Source organism: Pseudophryne corroboree, chromosome 6 (genome assembly GCF_028390025.1).
Source record: "Pseudophryne corroboree isolate aPseCor3 chromosome 6, aPseCor3.hap2, whole genome shotgun sequence".
NCBI classification, from domain to species: domain Eukaryota; kingdom Metazoa; phylum Chordata; class Amphibia; order Anura; family Myobatrachidae; genus Pseudophryne; species Pseudophryne corroboree.
Window position 1 is genome coordinate 282,463,993 of NC_086449.1, and position 21,916 is coordinate 282,485,908.

At 44.3% G+C, this 21,916-nt stretch overlaps 1 protein-coding gene across 1 annotated transcript in view; it reads right to left on the reverse strand.

The window, feature by feature from the left end:
- Positions 1-21,916, reverse strand: part of LOC134932054 (tropomodulin-2-like) — a 169,967-nt gene that overhangs the window by 51,017 nt on the left and 97,034 nt on the right. Inside the window, exon 3 of the mRNA XM_063926088.1 lies at positions 21,142-21,298. Within this exon, the coding sequence (XP_063782158.1) occupies positions 21,142-21,298 (157 nt within the window). The remainder of the gene's footprint in view (positions 1-21,141; positions 21,299-21,916) is intronic.

Consider the following 21,916-nt stretch of genomic DNA (forward strand, 5'->3'; position numbering starts at 1 on the left):
TGTCCTAAAGCAGTTCGTCAAGGGAGGGTACGCGCCTTAGCGGGAATGAAAACTCGGCGTCCAAAGGAAGCATCCTGGGAGGTGGAAGTATCAAAGGCATAGAACCTAGTAAACGTGTTCACTGAGGACCACGTAGCCGCCTTGCACAATTGTTCTGCAGACGCGCCACAGCAGGCCGCCCAAGAAGGTCCAACAGACCGAGTAGTATGGGCTTTAATAGCAGCAGGAGTTGGGAGTCCAGCCTGCGCATAAGCTTGTGCAATTACTATTCTAATCCATCTGGCCAAGGATTGCTTATTCGCAGGCCTGCCACGTTTGTAAAAACCAAACAAGACAAAAAAGGAATCTGACCTCCTGATAGAGGCAGTCCTTTCCACATATATACGGAGAGCCCTTACCACATCCAAAGACTGCTCTGGGCGAGTTCTAAGAACTGCCCGGTCACGATGAAATATCAGAAAGGGTGCACGACAGGACAATGAGCCTAAGTCTGAACCCTTCTAGCAGAGGCAATAGCTAGTAAAAACAAGACCTTGGCCGTAAGCCATTTAATGTCCACCGAGACAAGAGGTTCAAATGGAAACTCTTGCAGGGCATTCAGGACAACAGACATATGCCATGGAGCCACAGGAGGGACATAGGGAGGCTGAATCCATAACACACCCTGAGTGAATGTATGAACGTAGGTATAGACGCAATTTGTCTCTGAAACCAAACCGGCAAAGCAGATATGTGAACCTTGAGGGAGGCCAGAGAGAGGCCTAAGTCCAGGCCGCGTTGCAGAAAAGCCAGAATTCTGGAAGTGCTTAATCTGTATGCATCATAGGGGGTCATTCCGAGTTGTTCGCTCGCAAGCGGATTTTAGCAGATTTGCTCATGCTAAGCCGCCGCCTACTGGGAGTGAATCTTAGCATCTTAAAATTGCGAACGAAGTATTCGCAATATTGCGATTACACACCTCGTAGCAGTTTCTGAGTAGCTCCAGACTTACTCGGCATCTGCGATCATTTCAGTGCTTGTCGTTCCTGGTTTGACGTCACAAACACAACCAGCGTTCGCCCAGACACTCCCCCGTTTCTCCGGCCACTCCTGCGTTTTTTCCGGAAACTGTAGCGTTTTTTCCCACACGCCCATAAAACGGCCTGTTTCCGCCCAGTAACACCCATTTCCTGTCAATCACATTATGATCGCCAGAACGATGAAAATGCCGTGAGTAAAATTCCTAAGTGCATAGCAAATTTACTTGGCGCAGTCGCAGTGCGGACATTGCGCATGCGCATTAAGCGGAAAATCGCTGCGATGCGAAGATTTTTACCGAGCGAACAACTCGGAATGACCCCCATAATTCTTATCAGCACACCAGGTGAAGTAAGAATTCCAGACCCTGTAATAAATCTGGGCAGATGCAGGTTTGCGGGCTTTCAACATAGTTTGGATGACCGCCTCAGATAATCCTTTGACCCTCAGGAGTTATGCTTCAAGAGTCACACCATCAAAGCCAGTCTGGGCAGGTCCGGATAAAGAAAAGGGCTCTTTAGAGGAGGTCTGGGCGCTGAGGATGTAGAAGGGGACGCTATGTCGATAGAACCTGCAGGTCTGAGAACCAATGCTGTCTGGGCCACACTTCAGCAACTAGAAGTACAAGTCCTCCTTCTTGTTTGAACTTCCGTAGGACCCTGGGCAGGAGTGACACTGGAGGGAACACGTAGGGTAGCCGAAAGTTCCATGAAATTGCTAGTGCGTCCACGACTGCTGCTTGAGGATCCCAGGTCCTTGATCCGAAGACCGTAACCTTGTGATTGTGTTGAGATACCATCAGGTCTACATCTGGTAGGCCCCCCTGTCCACTAGGAGTTGAAAGACTTCTGCATGAAGACTCCACTCTCTGACATGCACGTCCAGCGACTGAGGAAGTCCACTTCTCAGTTTAAAACCCCACCGGAATAAGCACTGCCGATATTGCTAGCAGATAGCATTCCGCCCAATGAAGGATTTTTGACACTTCCATCATAGCCATGCGGCTTCGAGTGCCGCCTTGATGGTTTATGTATGCCACCGTGGTGTCATTGTCTGACCGTACTTGAACCGGCCTGTTCTGAACCAGAGGCAGGGCGAGAGTCAATGCATTGAACACCGCTCGCAACTCCAGAATGTTTATTCTTCGGAGTGATTCCTCCTTGGCCCAGCGACCCTGAAAAGAGAGTGTTGCTTCAACACCGCACACCATCCCCTCAGACTGGCATCCGTTGTCAGCAGGACCCAGTCAGGGACCCAGGAGGTACAGCCGCTGCTCAATTGCTAGGCCTGTAGCCACCAGGTCAGCGACAGACAAACCTCCGGAGTCAAAGTGATCATATGAGATCTGATCCGCTGAGGTAGGCCGTCCCACTTAGAAAGGATTAACATCTGCAGAGGGCGGGAATTAAATTGAGCGTACTCTACTATGTCGAATGCCGACACCATCAGGCCAAGTACTTGCATGGCCGAGTGTATCGACACTCTGGGGCAACAAAGGTAGCATCATATGCTGTCTTGAAGTCTCAGGACTTTTTATGGAGACAGAAACAGTCCCTGACTGTGTATGTCCAGGAGTGCCCACAGGTGCACCATGCTCTGAGCTGGGACCAGTGAGGATTTCTTCCAATTGATGAGCCACCCGTGGGCTTGTAGGAAGGTTACCGTCAATTGTATATGACTGAGGAGGACATCATGGGAATTTGCTAGAATCAACAAGTCGTCCAGATACGGCAGGATCCTGACTCCCTGGTGATGTAGATGGGCCGTCATTACGGCTATAACCTTGGTGAAGATCCGAGGAGCCATAGCCAGTCCAAATGGAAGAGCCTGGAACTGAAAGTGGAAGTTGCCAATAAAGAAAAACGCAGATAATGCTGATGCAACATGGCAATAGGTATATGCAGGTATGCATCCTTTATATCCATGGACAACATATAGTCTCCGGGTACCATAGCCAGTACAATTGAGCGCAGTGTTTCCATACGAAACTTGGACACTCTCACAAACTTGTTCAGTGATTTGAAGTTGACTATAGGCCCGAAAGACCCATTGGGTTTCGGAACTAGAAATAGGGTCGAGTAGTAACCTCTGCCTCTCTGGGACAGAGGTACCGGCATTACCACTCCTGTAGTCAGGAGGGAACTTCCAACCTTCTGCAGAGCTTGCGCCTTTAACGGATCCAAAGGGATAAACGTGGGGCAAAACTGGCAAGGGGAACGTCTCTTGAAGGACACTGCGTACCCGTGAAAGACAACTTCCCGCACCCATGCGACTGAAGTGGTCCTTAACCAGACCTGGGTGAACTGCAGAAGTCAGCCCTGGAGTCCCCCAGGGTGAGGCCCACCCCGTCATGCGGAATGCTTGTCTTGTTTAGAAGCAGGCTGACGGGCCGCCCAGGACTGCTTTGCCTTGAGCTTAGTGGTTTTGGGAGCACGAGATTGTCTCGGTATTCCTGACCTTTTGCTTTCCCTTGAGGCCGAAAGGAACAAAAGTGGTACCTTTAGCCTTCTGGGCAGAAGGATTAGTATTTGGGAGAAAGGCAGTCAAAGCAGCCGCCAATTCAGACACAATTTTATTTAGATCTTCCCCAAACAAAATGTCCCTCTTAAAGGGGAGTACCTCCAAGGTCTTTTTATAGTCTAAGTCCACCTACAATGACCTCAAACACAGAATACGGCGAGCCAGGACAGACGTAGTCGACGCCTTGGCTGCCAACACACCCGCCTCAGTGGACGCCTCCTGAATGTAATAGGTGGCGGTGGTAATGTGAGACAGGTATTGTCTGGCATTGTCAGATATATCCTGAGGCAGCTCTTCCTCTAATGCCTGAACCCATGCTTCAATACCTTTTGCAGCCCAGGTGGCAGCAATAGTGGGTCTATGTACAGCACCTGTAAGGGAGTAAACAGATTTCAGGCATCCCTCCACACGTCAGTGAAGTGACAGTGGTGACAGGCAGAGTGGACAATACCACTAGGGGAGTGACATGAGAATCCACCGGCGGTGAATTTTCCCACTTATTACATAACTCTGCCGGGAGAGGATAGCGAGCCAAGGCCCGTTTAGACAGAAGGAATTTCTTCCCTGGATTAGACCAGGGCTCCTGCCTGATGTCCACCAAATGAAAAGAATGGGGTAATAGATTTTTAACCACCTTCTGCCATTTAAACATATCAGTTTTCTTAGACACAGTAGTGGAATCCTCATCATCAGTGACTTGTAGGATTTGCTTAATAGCAACCACTAGGGCAGGGACATTAATTTGCAATGGAGAATCCTCGTCAGAACCACCTGATTCAGTGTCTGACAGGACAGTATGCTCCCCCTTCTCCTCAGATGAAACATCTGAGAGGTTCGTGGATTGTGAGGAGGAAGCAGCCCGCTTAGATGACCCAGAGACACGGGAGTGACCTGGAGTAGATTTTTGTCTGACCAAGGATTGATTTAATTGCTGCAACTGATTAGACAAATTTTCCGCCCAAGGTGGATTAACCATAGTGACAATTTGTGGCTGTAATGGCACAGGTGGTCCCATAGGGGCGTAAGGTGTTTAACCAGAGTACCCAGTAGGTTTGTTAACGCAGCCCAGGGTGGCTCCTGATTGGTTACAGGAGCAGCGGACTGACTGGAAGATGTATGCAAGTAATGGGTTAATACTGTGACGCACTATATATATATGACCCAGACGCACCTAGTCCCTTAGGATACAGAATATAGTGATAGATATATCTGGGAAACACTGAAAGAAAAACCACACAGCAGATACAGGCACACACAGTCAAAGGCAATGCAGATACTGTAATTATTATGACAATAAAACTGCACTGGACTAGTATATGTACAGATATATATATATATATAAATATATATAACACAGCACGGTCCTAGACCGGAGGTATATATCAGAATACTAGTACAATATATCCTGTAATAGGTACACTTTTTCTTAACTAACGCTGTCTGTATAAAGACATGTAGAATATTGTAGTGTTTGCAAAGTCACAGCGCTGTATACAGGCGGCTTTACAAGGGAGACCTTGTTCTATAGTCCCGGAGACCAGCTGCAGCTATGCTTAGAAGATGGCACCCAATGTCTCAGTCAGGGAGTGAGGGAGAGTGTGAGGCAGCTCCAGAGCGGGAAATCTGCAGTAGATGGTGCCCTGGGATGGGGGAGGGGCTACAGGTCAAGCGCTGACTCCCGTATGCTGGACTTCCACCCGGGTTCTGTGAGTCTTATTAAATGGGGTGTTGGTATACCCGACCTGTACTCACTCGCCCCGGTGGTCTAGTAGGGTCCCTGCTCGGTGACAGTGTCCACGCCAGCGCCACGACCCGTCTCCCTAAGTCGTGGACGGAACGCGATTTAATGGCGGGTCCGGACTGGAGGACCCTCTTACCTCCTCCCTGTAGCAGCCATGCGAACCAGGAGAGCGTCTGCGACCGTGTACCTAAAGCCGGAGCATCTCTGCCGCAAGTACCCGGGAACAGGCAGTGGGAGTATGCGATGCCGCTTGGGAGGTGACGGAGCCGCAGCACTGAATGTCACTCTGACATACAGTGCTGACAGCCCTTGAAGTCCTCTTAGAAAGCTTTTCAGGGCTGCCCAGTGCAACCCCCTCTTAAGTGACCTGCTGCTGCAGACACCAACTAGAAAACTGAGCTCACAGTGCCTGTTGGCGGGGTTATAGAGGAGGCCCCAATGCATCCTGGGACAGCCTTAAGCTTTAGCCTGTTGGTGCCTCTGGATCAAGATCCACTCTACACCCCGATGTTTCCCTGTGGAAACCAATGTAAACTGCTGCAGAAATATTGAATTCACTTATTTTTCATTTCTGCTTTCCACCAAATATTCTGCAATCTCCTCTCCTACGACCATACATTAGGGTAGATTCTGAGTTGTGAGCAAAGCTAACAGTACAAGTAACTGCACCTTGGTGACACCGTGTTAGTGGGTGCCTGGAGTGAGGACGTGTCTTGTTGCATGTATAAGTGGGAGTATGTGCTCCAGTGTTGTGAGTTTTGAGGAGAGGTTATTGAAATGAGACAAAGGATTGGCGATATGCACATATTTAGGGTCTATCTGTGTAGAGGGGCATGGCCATTTATACTCTGCATCTCTACGGGACTTGGTTTTTGCACCATCTCCAAGCTGGCAGATATTTTATTTTATTTTCTACTTTTAACAGGACTCATACGGCATCTTCCAATTCAGTGGAGAAGCGCTGTCTAGGCATACTATGCCCAATAACAGTCCTGATCTCGATAATTTTAAACATAAATGAAGACAAACTGAGCAGTATTTTTTTTTTAAAACAGTTGAATTAAATGTGTGGTTCTAAAGTGTTATAAGGTTGTAATATGATGTGGAATTTACACTTGCCCCTTCTGAGATTTATTAGCCTCTCCCCAAACCTATAGCACTAATAGTTTGTGGAAGCATCATCCTAAGATTGGAGACTACCGTAATTGTGCACCTTCATACGTGCTAGGTATTCCAGCTAGGTGCACCTAGGTTGTGTTATGCACTGCTCCTGCGGAGTGCTTCATAAATGAATTCCACTGATTCATCAGCTAACTTTCAAATAAGAAGTTGGAGCCAGTTTATTTTGAACACTTAAACAGATGATGCTTGCAAGCACAATAAATGGTTCTTGCCTTTGATGACACACAAATTAGAAATGATCCAAGCAACAGTGCATCAAGGATTTAGAAGTGTGATATGCCACAGAGCTTCTAGTACCTCTCATCCATCCAGCTTTGCTTTTTAACTCTGAATTTTATAAAATATGACTTTTGCTTCCAAAGTGTTTATCATTGATGTGGAAATATGCGAGTAAATGAGAAGAAAGTCTGGACCTTAGATGTGAAGGATGATTCATATTCCAAGGAGAATGTAACTTGAATTATGTGAATGCTCTAAATCAATACATATTCAAGAACTTAATATCACATGACAGTCTAGATTCCTTTTCTACACTAGTATTTATAAAGGCACTATATGGTGTTGTAATACTATACAGAGCAATATCTGTTAATTTACACCTCTCATCTTGGTTTTTACTTATTAGATAACCATCCACTAGAAATATATTTCTTACTATTATTGTTTTTTCCTAATGTTGTTATTTCAAAGTCCTATTTCAGCATTTTGCATGTAACTCACCCAGCAATCATCTTGGAAGAAGCCAAAAGTAAGAAAGGAAAGTCTTCAATCAGGCCTTATTCTGCTCAGGGACCATGAGGAACAACCTCAGGGTAGGGATCTACACTGAGCAGGTATATGGGTAAGCTCCAAATGAGTGTAATATAGACAGTGGTGGTGTCCAGGAGAACCTCTACCATAGTTAATTGGGCAGTAATGTGAGTAAACATTGGACCTCATACTGAGTGAGAATACCAGCTGGCATATTGTTTCTGCATGAAATTACTCTGTACTTGTCCATAAAAGTGTCCATACATAGATTTACATGATTTTGCCAATTGGGTCTGCTTGCGCTCAGATAAGCATATGGGAACATTCTACCGTAGGGCAGTTACAGTAAGGGTTTGGTCACACAGGTACAAACAGGTGCAGATGAGGATAAAGTTGTATTATAGATAGACTATCAGGGTTTGGTGCAAATAGTAGATCAGGGGTGGCCAACCAGTCAGAGACAAAGAGCCAAGATATCTTGTTAGGTACATCAAAGAGCCGACTTTAAGCCGAAGATGGGCTTGCAAAAATGGGGTGTGACCTTGTGCCTGCTAGGCCATGCCCCTGGTATAAAATACATTGAAAAAGCCAGATCCAACATGATATACTTTGAAAAAGCCACTTCTACATCAAATAATTGAAAAGGCCAGATCCGCATAAAATATATTGAAAAGCCAGATTCACATAATACACTTTAGTTCCCCCATGTGTCACTCCAGCCAGCACCTGCCTGTGTCACTCCAGCCAGCTCCCCCATGTATATTTGGCTCCCTCAGTTCTCAGTCTACGTAGTGCTGCTGCATGTCTGGCTGGAGTGCAGCAGTTTACAGATCTATTGTGGTCACGTGACTTTGAGTGTTGGGAGCCACATTTGAATAAAGAAAGAGCCACATGTGGCTCAAGAGCCACGCGTTGGCCACCACTGTAGTAGATAATGATAAGTTAGCATTAGAAAACTGCTTGTTATTGGCTGTTGGCGGATGTTGCGCTAGGAGATAATTTGCTGTTCGCCTGTTTGCATACTATGTTACGTGCGTGTTTAAGCAAAACCTATTTTATTTCCATACACAAAACTGGGAGTTGTTTCTACTTTGTTAGAGAGGTTTTAGCAGTTTCATTAATACCTAATTATGACTGTGCATTTCAAAAGAGAAACTAATGGTTACAAAGTTTATGTGATATACAGTATGCCTGGACTAAGAAAAGTGTTGGTATTGCTGATATGGAGCAATCTTCCATGTACGACTCAGAAAATGTCACATGGTCTCTGCCTAAATGTATCCATAAAGTGGCCACCAAAACAGGCAGAGAATAACCTGTGACTGCCATATGATACAGAAAGCATTCCAGTGACCATTAAACAATACAGAGAGCATACCAGTGACCATCATATAATACAGAGAAATACAGTGACCGCCATACAGAGAGCAACACAGTGACCACCATGTGTCTGTGTCACACAACACATGCGTCTTGACTGTTACCGCTTAGCGATGCAATACAGAATCAGACACAGGGATGTGGACGTAATAGATGAGTGGCTAAGCTGACATGGTCACACAAGAGACCATGCTCAGACGAACGACCTGCATCTGCCTTATTCAGTAAGCCCGCAGATTACAGAAAATCAAAAACGAACAATTTTTGGCAATCTGCACATATGCTGCAGCCGCACAGCGCAAACGCAAACCCTCACAGTGCGATTGCATCCCTGAAGGATGCAATTGTGCTGTGATTGACAGCGGCGGCCGTCTGGGGAGAACTGACACGGTGTTGCGGGTGCATGGTCCAGACAACGGAGGTGTGTCCAGACCATTTTCAGGGCGACTGCGTAACGTCAAAAGCAGCCGCTCCGAGGAAATAGATGGCGGTGGTGCGGCTGCATATGCAGCCATGCTGCGTAAGCAGGGGGCATCCTCATATTCCAGTTAGGTGATGTGATCACAATTAGATTGAGATCGCAACTCTGGGCGGGACTTTGCATGCGATTTTCAGCAGTAGCAGATTATGCTTTTTAGCAGAATCTGCTGTTGATGCTGAAGAGGGTCCCTGGTGCAACCAATATGTGTCACAGTTTGTAGAAAATTAGCTGAAACTTTAGCATAAGACACAGACACGACTGCGGAAAAAGATGCAGACGCGGCCTCCTCCGACTCAGAATCAGCCCTTTAGAGTATAGTGGGCATCCCAGAAATCCTATTTGTACTTCTATGACCATCTCTAGGATTGCTCACATGCCTCTCAGTTAAGCAGTAACACAGTCACCACTGGTTCCAGCAATTCCTGAGCATAAGCAATGTTGCTGCCTCACCATAAGGGCCTCCTCCTACAATCTACCAACACTACCCCTCTCCTACCTGCACAGCAAATGTCCCTGCTTCCTCAGCCTTTAACTGTTATCCCTGGGAGGGTGCAGATTATCTGCCAGCTTTCCTCACAGCAGGAGTGCAGACTGTGGCTCAGCCATGCTGAACCATTGTGTGTTAGTGCTGGTACGAGCCTAACTCTCTTTCTCCCATCCTGGCTACTCATTGTGGGGGAATGTATCAAATCTTCAAATCTTCTAGAGAGATAGAGATCAAGTGGGGGAGCTGCCCACACCAACAACTTCTATCATACAGGCTGTGCTGCATAAATAATAGCTAGAATCTGATTGGTTGCTAGGGGAAACTTCTCTGCTTTATCTCTTTTAAAGATTTGATACATCTCCCCCTTTTCTGTCACTATTTTCTACATGTCTTTCATCATCAGGCAGCAATGGTTGATGCATATCACAACAGCAGTACATTGAAGGAAAGGGGTTACTGATGTGGCATATAAGGGAAAGGGCCTCTACAAAGGTAGGGGCCATGCTCTCTAGCTATAGAGCCCTAAATGTAAAGCCTAATCCAGGCGGCTGAGGATCGGCCACAATGAGTGAATTGGATACCAAGTTAAAAATCAATCAATAAAATATATATTTTTTAAAATAACACAGAATACCAACACAATGCCATCAGCCCATTGGGGAAAGTTCCATTATGTCATATGGCAAATCCAGCATATGAGGGTGATTACTATAAAAAGTGCAAGTAAAGAAAATTAAAAAAAATTTTTTTTTTAAAAGAAGTAAAACTAGACATACCCAGTGATCATGGATCTAACATGTCATTTACAAAAGCTTGGTAAAGAGACTTAGGTAGAATATACACTCTCCACCTATAAATATTCTGTCCAGTATCCCAGGTGTTCTAGAGAGGGTACTGCGTAAACATCTGTAAAGGCAGAGACCACTGGGTGTCTTACGTAGCTAATTATGGAAAGTTATCATTATTATTTCATTGATAGTTTATCTTTTTTTTTTTTATACTGTGTCATTGCTCAATATTCATGAAACTGTAATATAACAGCTAATGTTACGTACACAATATACAAGTTTTGGGCTGATTTGCCAATAATCGGGTGATCAGCCTGTTCTTTTGTGTAGCGTGCACGGTCACACTGGGCAGAGGTGCCCAGGACCCCATGATTCTAGGGGCCTATGAGCAGCAGGAATGGGGGGCATCTGCCCCCTGATGCTAATTGGGAGGCACCTAGAGAATGCCACCGAGCTGCTCTGACTGTGAATTACACACTATCAGAGCAGCCAGGCAGCATTCTCTATTTGCCTCCCAGTCTGAAGCCAGACAGTGAATGGCTGTCAGCATGCTGACTGGCAGATGGCTGGAGCTATCCACCAATCAAAGTGCAGATAGTCATTTACTGTATGGAAGCATGTGGAGAGATTGTGCAGGACCGCAAGAGGGTAACTTATATTTTCTTTAATTTATTCCTGTGAATGTGTGTGTTGGGGCCCAAGTGCATTGCTTTGTCCAGGGCCTACAATGCTGTTAAGACGGTCCTTGTGGTGTGTAGGAATGAGTGTTTTGACCAAACAGTGATAAAACGGTCCATAAACGACCATCGAATTGGTCAGAATTTCTCGACTATATCGGCCTAAAGATCCCATTATCATGCAGTGTGTGAGCATTCCCGACCTTCTGCTCATATGTCATACGATTTATCCTGATTACTTCATCCTCCTTGTGGCAGGACATATGCAAATTTAGAGTGGTATGGCAGAAAATCGGTAATTAAAAAAAAGAAACACTTAGTATATAGCGCCAAAATCAGGACCTTCCACTGGCCGAAGAATTGTGTGAATTGTTGGTTCGAGTGAAATCTCACATATGTGTAACTATCAGAGGAGTAAGGCACTTATATATTAACAGTTATTTATATAGGATGTAGTTAAGTGACCCGCCGGTCACATTACCTCCCCCTACATCTCACCCAATACACACCCATTTATATAGCTCACACATATTCCACAGTGACTTACAGAGAATATTTAGTTATTCACAGCAGTCTCTGCACCAGTGGATCTTACAACATATATTCCCTACCATTATTTATCTTATTTAGCTGCTTATTTTAGCTTTTACTAGATAAGTCAGAACATTTATTTGTAAATTGTATAGTCTTCTTATTCATCTTTCACAAACTTTATTTAACTACAGGCAATTAAGACAGAGATAAGCAGTAAGATTTGTTGGATTACTAAATATAACTTCTTCAAGGTTCTTGTTTGGATAATAATAGATTTACTTTACATTTCATTTCTGTGGTTTAAGCAAAATTACAGCCAATAAAACTAAACTAATCCTGAGACCTCCTGTCTTGATGCTGTGTAGCTCTAAACTGAAAATGACACAGGAAATGGCAAAAACAAAACATGGAATTTGTAAGTTAGTTTTAGAGAACAAAATGGTTAGAAGAGGTTGTAATTAGGGAAGAAGTGCTGCTTCTCCAGAAGTCCATGTAGGCAAAAATGAATATGTCTTGAAGGACTACAAAACTAAAATTTTAGTTTATAATAAATTATACTTTCCGACTTTTTGAATAGAACTGCAGAAGGCCACTAGGAGGTGGTGTCGGGTACTTTACATTATTAAGCCCTGTCCCAGCAAATCACGGGTCTGAGAAGAGGGGACGGGGCCAAAATGACACAATTCTAATTTATTTTTAGCATATTGGCCCATTCCCAAGTATCCGCAATTCCTGGCATTACACTCCCAGTTCTGCACACTTAACTAGGGAAACTAAGGACGTTCTGGGAGAGTATGAAATTATGGAGAAGCTCAGTATTACCCTATTTTACCACGTTAATCTGGTTATAAAGAAAAAAAAAGTGTCACTCCGACATGTGAGTATTCAATGCCGCGCCAAACCCGAAAAGGTTTGACCCGTTCCCAACAATGCCAATCCGACTTTTTTTTAAAGTCGGATTGACATTGTTGGAAACGGGGCTAAAACTTGTCGGGTTTGACTGCGCTTCCGACAATACACGTGAATCGACGGTTTAAACTGCAGATCCACGTGCTTTCCGACAACTCGGATTTCACGATTTGTCGGAAAAAAGGGGGCAGCAGTGAATAGGTCGGAATCCCTTCAGACCTAAAACAGTTGGAAACTGCCGTCTTACCAACAAGACGGCAGTTTCCGACTTTGATTGAATACCCCCCATAGCCACCATTGCGGCAGCTGCACAGCCCTGGCAGTAAAGGATGCTTGGGATTATTCCTATACTTTTACTTCTAGTTTGTAAGGCAGTACAACTAGCCAATGGGACAGCAGCCCAGATAAGGACCACCAGTGTGGAAAGGAATTCTGTACAATAGAGCTTAATAGGTGTTGACAAAATGATTATTGGTTTATGTAAGGATTGACTGTATTAAAAAATGTTCTCTCTCTTCCCATCTGCCGCAGCCTATATGCCCTTCTCCAGACTCTGCCTGCTTCTCTCCTGTCTGCAACAGCCTATCTGCTCTTCTAATTTTTACTAGCCTTTCTGCTAGTTTCCTCCCTATTTGGCCTTCCCGTGTCTATGCCAGCCTGTCTGCCCATCACTTGAAAGCATCTATCTCCCTGCACTTCCTCTCTCTGTGGGTCTTTCTCTTTCCTTGGTCTGTACCAGTCTTTCTCCCCCTTTTTCTATCTATGTCTGGCTCTGTCCTCTCCATTTGTATTTATGCATCTCTGTATCCTCTTTTGTGAGTGACTCTTTCTTACTTTCTTTCTTCCTTTCCCCCTTTTTGTGTGTGTCTCTAATGTTATATGTACACCTGTCTCCACAACTCTTTCTTTGTTGCCACCCCCTCTTTATGTTTATGTGTGTCTGTGATGTGGATTTCTTTTCCTTCCCCTCAATCTTGTAATTCTAATATATTTTGTTTAGCAACTGAATACTAAACATTTTATACATTATACATTCTATTAATGAAGCTGAAAAACCCAATTGCACACCAACTAATGAGGTTTTGAGATGAGGAATTCTTCACTGAAAATATTGCATACTCAAAGAGGAAGTTTTATCAATGCAAGAAAATCTATATTATTACTAGCGAACAAGATAACATGGTAACATATACCCCTTTCACACTGCCAATGCCAGATCCCACCCGGGAATTGGAAACGGGTCCTTCCCGGGTGGGATCCGGCATTGGACGCTACCGCTGGCTTCCCTGACCTGGGCGGGTTGTCATAGAGGTGGGGGGGCGGGTGGAGGCGGCACTGAGAGATGAGATCATCTCTGCGCCGCCTCTCCCTGTTGCAGTGAACGGGTCCCGGGTCGCATCGACCTGGGAGCCCGTTTACGCTGCCACTGACCCGGTATTCAACCCGGGAATAAAACTGCTTTATTCCCAGGCTGAATTGATTTCGGCTATGCCCCTTTCACACCGCACGCTGACCCGTGTCGACCTGGCAATATGCCGGGTCGATACCGGGTTATTTGTGCGGTGTGAAAGGGGTATTAGTAACATAGTTTCTAAGGTTGAAAAAAGACAATTTGTCCATTGAGTTCAACCTGTTAGTGATATCCTACACTGTAATATTTTTAAGACTAATTTAAATGTTATGAATGTTTAGCCTTTATGCCTATTACTTTTTTAATATATTTTTTATTTTATTTTAATACTATAATGCATGATTTACCCACTACAACCCTGTATATCCTTATCCATTAGGAATTTGTCTAGCCCATTCTTAAAAGTAATGACCGAGTCCGCCATTACTACTCTCTCAGGCAGGGAATTCCAAATACGTAGTGTCCTTACTGTGAAGAAACCTTTCCGTCTCTGTGTGCGAAATCTCCTCTCCTCTAACCTAAGCAGGTGTCCACGTGTCCTTTGTGATGATCTTACCAAAAACAATTCCCCCGCTAGCTCTGTGAATTGACCCCTTATATATGTGTAAATATTAATCATGTCCCATCTTAATCTTCTTTTTTCCAGTGTAAACATGCCTAGCCTAACAAGCATTTCCTCATATTCTAGCGTCTCCATCCCCTTAATCAATTTGGTCGCCCGTCTCTGAACCTTTTTTAGTTCCAGGATATCCTTTTTGTAATATGGTGCCCATAATTGTGTACAGTATTCGAGATGTGGCCTCACTAGTGATCTATATATTGGAAGTATAACACTCTCATCCCTTGCGACAATTCCTCGCTTTATGCGAGGCTGGTCATTTATCTCTCCTTATGCATCTCAGATTTATCTCTTGTATAAGTTTAATACATTTGGGTCCCAGCCTGTAACATGGCAGTTAGGAGCTGATAGGCTGGTACTTTATCACCATGAAATGTATCACTTTTCAAGGCTTAGTACATCTCCCCCTTAGTGTAATAAGCCAGACCATTTTAGTAGAGACCTATAAATGTAATTGTTGCGTAACACTTTCCTGATAAACTGTATGCATTATTCATACATCATTTACTCTCATAACACTGTAGACGCTATAGAAAGGATGCTAATAAATAAATAGTGATTAGTAAATATGTATTTAGTGAAGTGTTATGAAACTCAAGAGCATTTTAATAGGCTAAACATAAATGTATATATGCAGTGCAAACTATCGTACTTGGATGTAAGTTGTTATAAACAAAGTTTTAGAACAGTGTTGGTAATTTGCTTAATCAGTCAGGGCATGAAACAAATCACATAGCAATGGTAGAAAAAAAGCATAAGTATCTGGATGATAAGCCAATCTCTATTTTTTTATTATGTAATGTATTAGATAGGGAACTTTTGGCTTCTTGCACATTATAATAGAAATCACATGTTCCTCTTAATACAGAAAAGACAAACACAAACAAGTACATCTCACCATTGTACAGTATAAATAAACCCATTGCTGACTGAGGATCTGTAATAACTTTGAACTCTCACACAAGTGGGGAAATACTTAGCTTGTCCATTGGTGAAACTTACCATACACACTTAGCTGTGTAAAGTTCAAGTGGAATACTTTAGCATAGTTTAGGAATCCAGTTGCAGCTGGGCAAAATTCCGTAACTTAGAACTGAAAAGATGGCTTACTAATGAGGGAATGCGCAGAGAACTATCAATTTAGCAACAATTTTGGGCGTTGTGACTTTTACTGCTATCTGAGGTGGGGTGACCAAGTGCCTTATTTTACTTTTGTGCCATACAGGAGCATTTTGGGGGTCATTCCGAGTTGATCGCTTGCTAGCTAGTTTTAGCAGCCGTGCAAACGCTATGCCGCCGCCCACTGGGGAGTGTATTTTTGCTTAGCAGAAGTGCGAACACTTGTGCAGCCGAGCTCTGCAAAAAAAGTTTGTGCAGTTTCAGAGTAGCTCTGAACCTACCCAGCGCTTGCGATCACTTCAGCCTATTCATGTCCGGATTTGACGTCATACACCCGCCCAGCGAACGCCCAGCCACTCCAGCGTTTTTTCAGACATGCCTGCGTTTTTGCAAACACTCCCTAAAACGGTCAGTTGACAGCCAGAAACGCCCCCTTCCTGTCAATCTTCTTGCGCCCATCAGTGCGACTGAAAACTCCGCTACAACCTGTGCACAACCACAACTGGCTTTGTACCCGTACGACGCACGTGTGCATTGCGGCCCATACGCATAAATGCCAATTTTTAACCTGATCACTGCGCTGCGAACAACGGCAGCTAGCGATCAACTCGGAATGACCCCCTTTGTACGGGAAAGTACAATAACTTGCACGCAATAATAAAAGTAATTACAATGTATAAATGTGACAAATAAAAGAAAATTTCTCTCAGGTGTTATTTAGACAAATGAGTCTCCAGCGAGAAACAATTTTTATAAGGATCTGGTGGCTTTTCAACCCCTGACCCAGGATCACCTCTGCATTTTGCCATAATGGTAATGCATGAATGCCACACTTTAATATCATATCCGTAATATCATATTACTGTCACAAGGGTGGACATGGACTATTAGATCTACACTAAAAAGGTCTACAGGCAATAGGTCGACCACTATTGTCAGACATGCATTAGGTCGACAGGGTCAAATGGTCGACATAGAATAGGCAGACAGCAGAAAAAGGTTGACAGGGTCAAAAAGTCGACACAAAAAAGGTAGACACAATTATTTAGATTTTTTATTTTTGGGTTTTTTTTTGTCACTTTCTGCCACATGCAAGCCCCATTAGTGTACCATGTCCCCTCCGGGCAAGGTACCTCGCTCCTCTACTGCTGCGCTCAACACAGGTTACTATTCCCAATCATAGTCCACATGGATGATAAAGTATGTGTGCCGACCATTGTCATGTCTACCTTTTCACCCTTTTGACCAGGTCGACATTTTGAACTGCCTACCTTTTGCATGTCGACATTTTGACCATGTCGACATTTTGACCATGTCGACCTAATGCATGTCCACCATTAGTGGTCGACCTATTGACAGTAGACCTTTTTAGTGTAGATCTATAGACCGGATGCCCACAAGAGTACCTGCTCAGATTGTTGACAGAAACCATGTTGATATTCACAATGTTGACACTACATTGTCAACATTAAAATGTCGATATGGTTCAACATGTTGAAAGGTACCATGTCGGCATGTGAACTTTGGACATTCTGAGGAAGCGGCTATTAGGCGATGCCGGGAGGGTTTGGATTAGGTCGCGAGGGTGGAAGGAAGGGGGTCGGAAATTTGTTAGGTACTAGGTGAGGGATAACAATAAAGATAGGGAGTAGAATGCTCACTGGAACGCCGGTTCTGAAACATCACTGCTGGAATTGCTTCTCCTTCTCATGTTACCCGCCTGGCACTACACCCCCAGGGATGGTTTACAGACAGTTCATTGTGCCAACATATCATTCGTGTAGTCATGATGAATGTTGACAGGGTTACGGTTAACATGCTGCGTGTCAGCAGTACGACTATGCCCACATTCTCATGTCGACCTGATAACTGCTGAGAAGTCATACCACACCCATCACAAGTATAATATCTAACAGCAGAAAAGTCAACTAACTTAGGGCAGGAGGGTCGGCATTTGCATATTTGTCTGAAATACTTCCCATGGTTGCAGTTCCAAAATTATGCTAAAAAGAATATAAGTATAATGTTTTACTGCATTAATATAGAATACACAGTGACCAGTCCATGAAGAAAAAATAAGTTCTGAATGTTGTACAGTAAGAATTGTTGTAATGCTAAACAATGCCAGGGACAAGCTGCACAAATATTAATAAGAAAGAAAATTCTGGTGTCTGCTTCTTATAGACAAATGCAAAGTTATGGAACATCCATGTACTACCACAGTCAGGAGACTGGTCCTAGATTATTGGTTCACTGAGAAAAACAATGAGATACTCTGTCCTGGAAATGTGATATAATACAGTTTGTTCTGTAAACAAGGGAGAAAAGCAAGTTTTTAGTGGAAGGTTTCAGTGCTGCTTTTCTCCAAACTAATGATCTTATATGTATCTAAACAAAGGGATCCCGGCATCAGTATGGTGACCAGCAGTATCCCAACCGCCGGTCACCCATACCCAACCCTTATACTGCTGTGAAAGAACACAAATCACAGCTGTGCAATAAGGAATCTGTGAAAGCACATGTAGAATGCAGCTAGTACAACAGCTATACTATTTCTGTGCATATTTAAATCAGCAAGTATGTTTTTGGCTGAAAATGCCTATAAATTTGACCACACATTAATACTAGGCTTCAATGTCAAAGATTTGGTCAATGAGCCTGTGAGATGAACAACCAAACTGCATGGGAATCTGTGCTTCATTACTTTCCAAGACCACATAATGCTTGATTCAGACTTGTGTGCAAGAAAGCTGAAGTGTGCACATCAATATCCATCAAGTAGTGATAGTAGCAATCATCACCATCAGAGCACATTTACACCAGCACTACAGCTGGTGTTAAGGGGGGTACTCACGGAGCGATATTCTAAGCTATCGCTGCTGCTAGATTGGCCTGCATGCAGGCCAAACTAGCGGGTCGCTCAATTAACCCGCTGGGTGAAGTGAGCGCCCCCCCCATCTCCCCCAGCACGCTCAGCACACATCGCGCTGTGCTGAGCGGCGGGAGAGATGTGTGCTGAGCACACATCTCTCCTGCATCGGCCCATCTATATGGGCCTTTAGAGACCTGTGTGCAACCAGACAGCTCTCTGCTTATTATGTTTGGAATTAGGGTGTGCAGTCCAAGCCCCCCATATAATCTATATTGTGTACAAGACGGAGACTCCTTCAGCTTAGATTAGCACCCCTCCCACTTACCTAAGGGCATTTTTAATTAGCATGGATCTCTGACATTAACAGACTGCATATTGGGTGTCATGCCTGAGCGTTTGGTTTGGCTTGGGTTGGTGTGCGAGGTTGGAGCTGAAGCAGCTGTAGTGTGGAGGAAGCGCTGAGGCTTAATCTAACTCCTATTCATGGAGTGATGTGCACAATAGGAAGTGTAGGTTAGTGGACTTTAGTACAGATGTTGGTGCTCTAGCAGTGGCTGGCCCGAAGGTATGGGAGAAAAAAAGAATAACTTGTCTTGTTCAGCAAAGTCTTAGACTTGAATTCCTAGGTGAAAGCAGGTAGTGGAGACTGAATGCATGAACGAGCTGGAATGCTGAAACTGAACTAGAGTGGAGTGGTTCGCTTGACTGGATCAGGAGCGGCAACTGGATTAGAGACGGGCTAGAACCAGATTGGTAGATGGACTGGAATCAGGATAGTTACTGGACTGGAACCAGTTGGTAGCTGGACTAGAACCAGGATAGTGACCGAGCTGGAACTGGATAGGTGACTGGATTAGAACAAGGATAGTGACCGGACTGGAACCAGATAGGTGACTGGATTGAAACCTGGATCGTGAGCGGACTTGAAATGGATAGGTGACTGGACTGGAAACAGGATAGTGACCATACTGTAACCGGATAGGTGACTGGACTGGAACCAGGGTAATGACTGGACTGGAACCGGATGGTGACTGAACTAGAATCGGATAGGTGTTTGAGTTGAAAGTCTCTGTATTTTACCAGACTGGAACTGGAGAGCAATGGGAAACAGAGACAGCGGATAACCAGACTGGATTGACAAACTGGAACAGTTCTGACACCTTGGTATCACGAAGCTCAGCACTGAGCTGCATTCACTGGAGAAGAAATGTTGTACTGACAATTTGGGAGTGGCCAAGCTGCTCTAATATAGGTATCAGTGTCTTGTTATTGGCTGCTGTGATCAGCTAACTGCGAACAGCAACTAGAATGGCTGAGAATAATCAGGAGACTACTGAATTATGGAGGGAACTCTAGTGTACAGGAAGCAGGCATGAACCCTGGAGATATGGAGAGAGAGTGGTGTGCTGCGGAGAGCTTTGCCCGGAGACAACATGATACTGTGGGAAGCGCTGAGCAGCGGCAGTGTGGACAATCCTCAGCATCCACCATGAGCAAAGCCTGCATACAGATCCCAGCGCTATCCGTGAGCAGCGCGAGGGCACACTGAGATCGGACCTTACCGCCAGCCTGGAGAGGCACCGCAAAAGTAAATAAAATGTTTTAGTACTCCGGATCGTGACAGTGGGAAAGGCACTATGATGGTGTTTGTCTTAGGGATGAGTTCTGGGGGGCCTGGTTGCTTCGAGGCATCACATTGTAATACTTAATCTAGCACTTTTTTAGCATATTATTATTTTTCTACCTATGTAATACCTTTTAACATACTAATTATTACCTCTCAGCAATGTAACACTCTTAACAACTGGTGCATCTTACTTATGTAACACTTGCAAACACTTTAACTTCTCACTAGTGTGATGCCTTGGTGCAGTTGGTCTTTGCTGACTTAGCGGGTCCCGTGCCGTGGATATGAGCCTTAATGTTAGGGACCCACCAGAAGAGGTCCCTTGGTTGTGGTTGGAGGGCCCATATTTTTGGTCAAAAATGATACCAAGCACCTCAGTTTTGCTCTATATAGAGTGTACATCTGTATTTTCCTCTTTGCTTCTTTTTTTTAGCTCTCTGCTTACACTCAACACCTGCAATTCTGCATACACACCAATAATAATACGCCCTCATACAACTTAGCCTATGTGCAGACAATGTGTTGCCACACAGTTACTCCCATGCAGCGGTAAGCGGAGAAGCAACTGAGAGACATATGACACTGAATGGCTATCAATTCCTCCCAGATGCCTCAGCAACAGAGCAGCTGCAACTCTAAACCCCGCAAGATCCTTCTGCACAGCAGAATTGACGCAACTGAATCAGCTCCATACTGATTACAGATTGACGTGGACGTTGTGTGACAGCGTTTTATGTCCTATCAAATCAAATGCCATGATAATGATTTTAATTGGATGGTATGACCATTTTGAGCACATACAGTATGAATGGCCATTTCAGTGTAATCTGGTAAAGATATTTATAAATGTACAAACTAGCTGAAGAAACAGACACCTGTGTGGGCAGACTCAGTATTCAATACTGCTGGCACTTGGCTATTCCAGAATGACGTCTCAATATGGCTACATTAAGAACATTATTATATGAACCACCCAGCTGCCCTAAATTATTCAGTTACATCCTTGCCTAATGGGTTGAAGACTTACCTTTCTTCTCCCCAGTGTAAGGCACACAGTCCTCAATGTCTTGGTGCTCCATGGCTTCCTTCTGTAAGTAAGAAAGGAGATGCTGCCTGTCAAATGTCCCAGACGATTCTTTAGTTGTCTGGTCTTTTTGTCGGAAGCCAGCAGGTAACAGGGCATTCTGTAAAGATGAAGGAGATTACTATGAACACATAGAAGGTATACACAAGCACTACTTATATTACAACAAGTTGAAGCTGAAGAGGCTGAACTGGGTTGTGATGAGGCGTTGCCATGTAGGAAAGTATCAGAGAGGACATATTCATTCAAATGTGATATTTGAAGAGCAGCATATAATTGAAAATGTATAAAAGGATAAATATATAGGGGTACATGTAATCGACTGTGGCTTGCGGGCATTGGCGTATTTCCAGGGAGTCTGCCTCCTATTTTATAGGGGCAATCATTTAAAAGCCAAAACCAAGTTGGTTTTGCCTTGCCCCTTTAAAACGTTGGGCAAACTCGCTGGAAACTTGCCTGCAACTCACAGTTGATTACATTTACCCCAAAATATACTGTAGGATAGGCGGAAGTGCAAACTGATGATGATGAAGGGCCTATTCAGGTTGGATTGCAAAATTTGAAAATCGCAATCTGGCCGATTATCGAACAACTGCGCACGCGCAGCATTCGCATTGTTCGTGTGCACCTGTGAATTGCAATTACTTTTGCAAATGCATTATGTCGCAATGCCATTGCTTTTAGACTGACAGGAAGCTAGCATTTAAAGGAGGAAAAA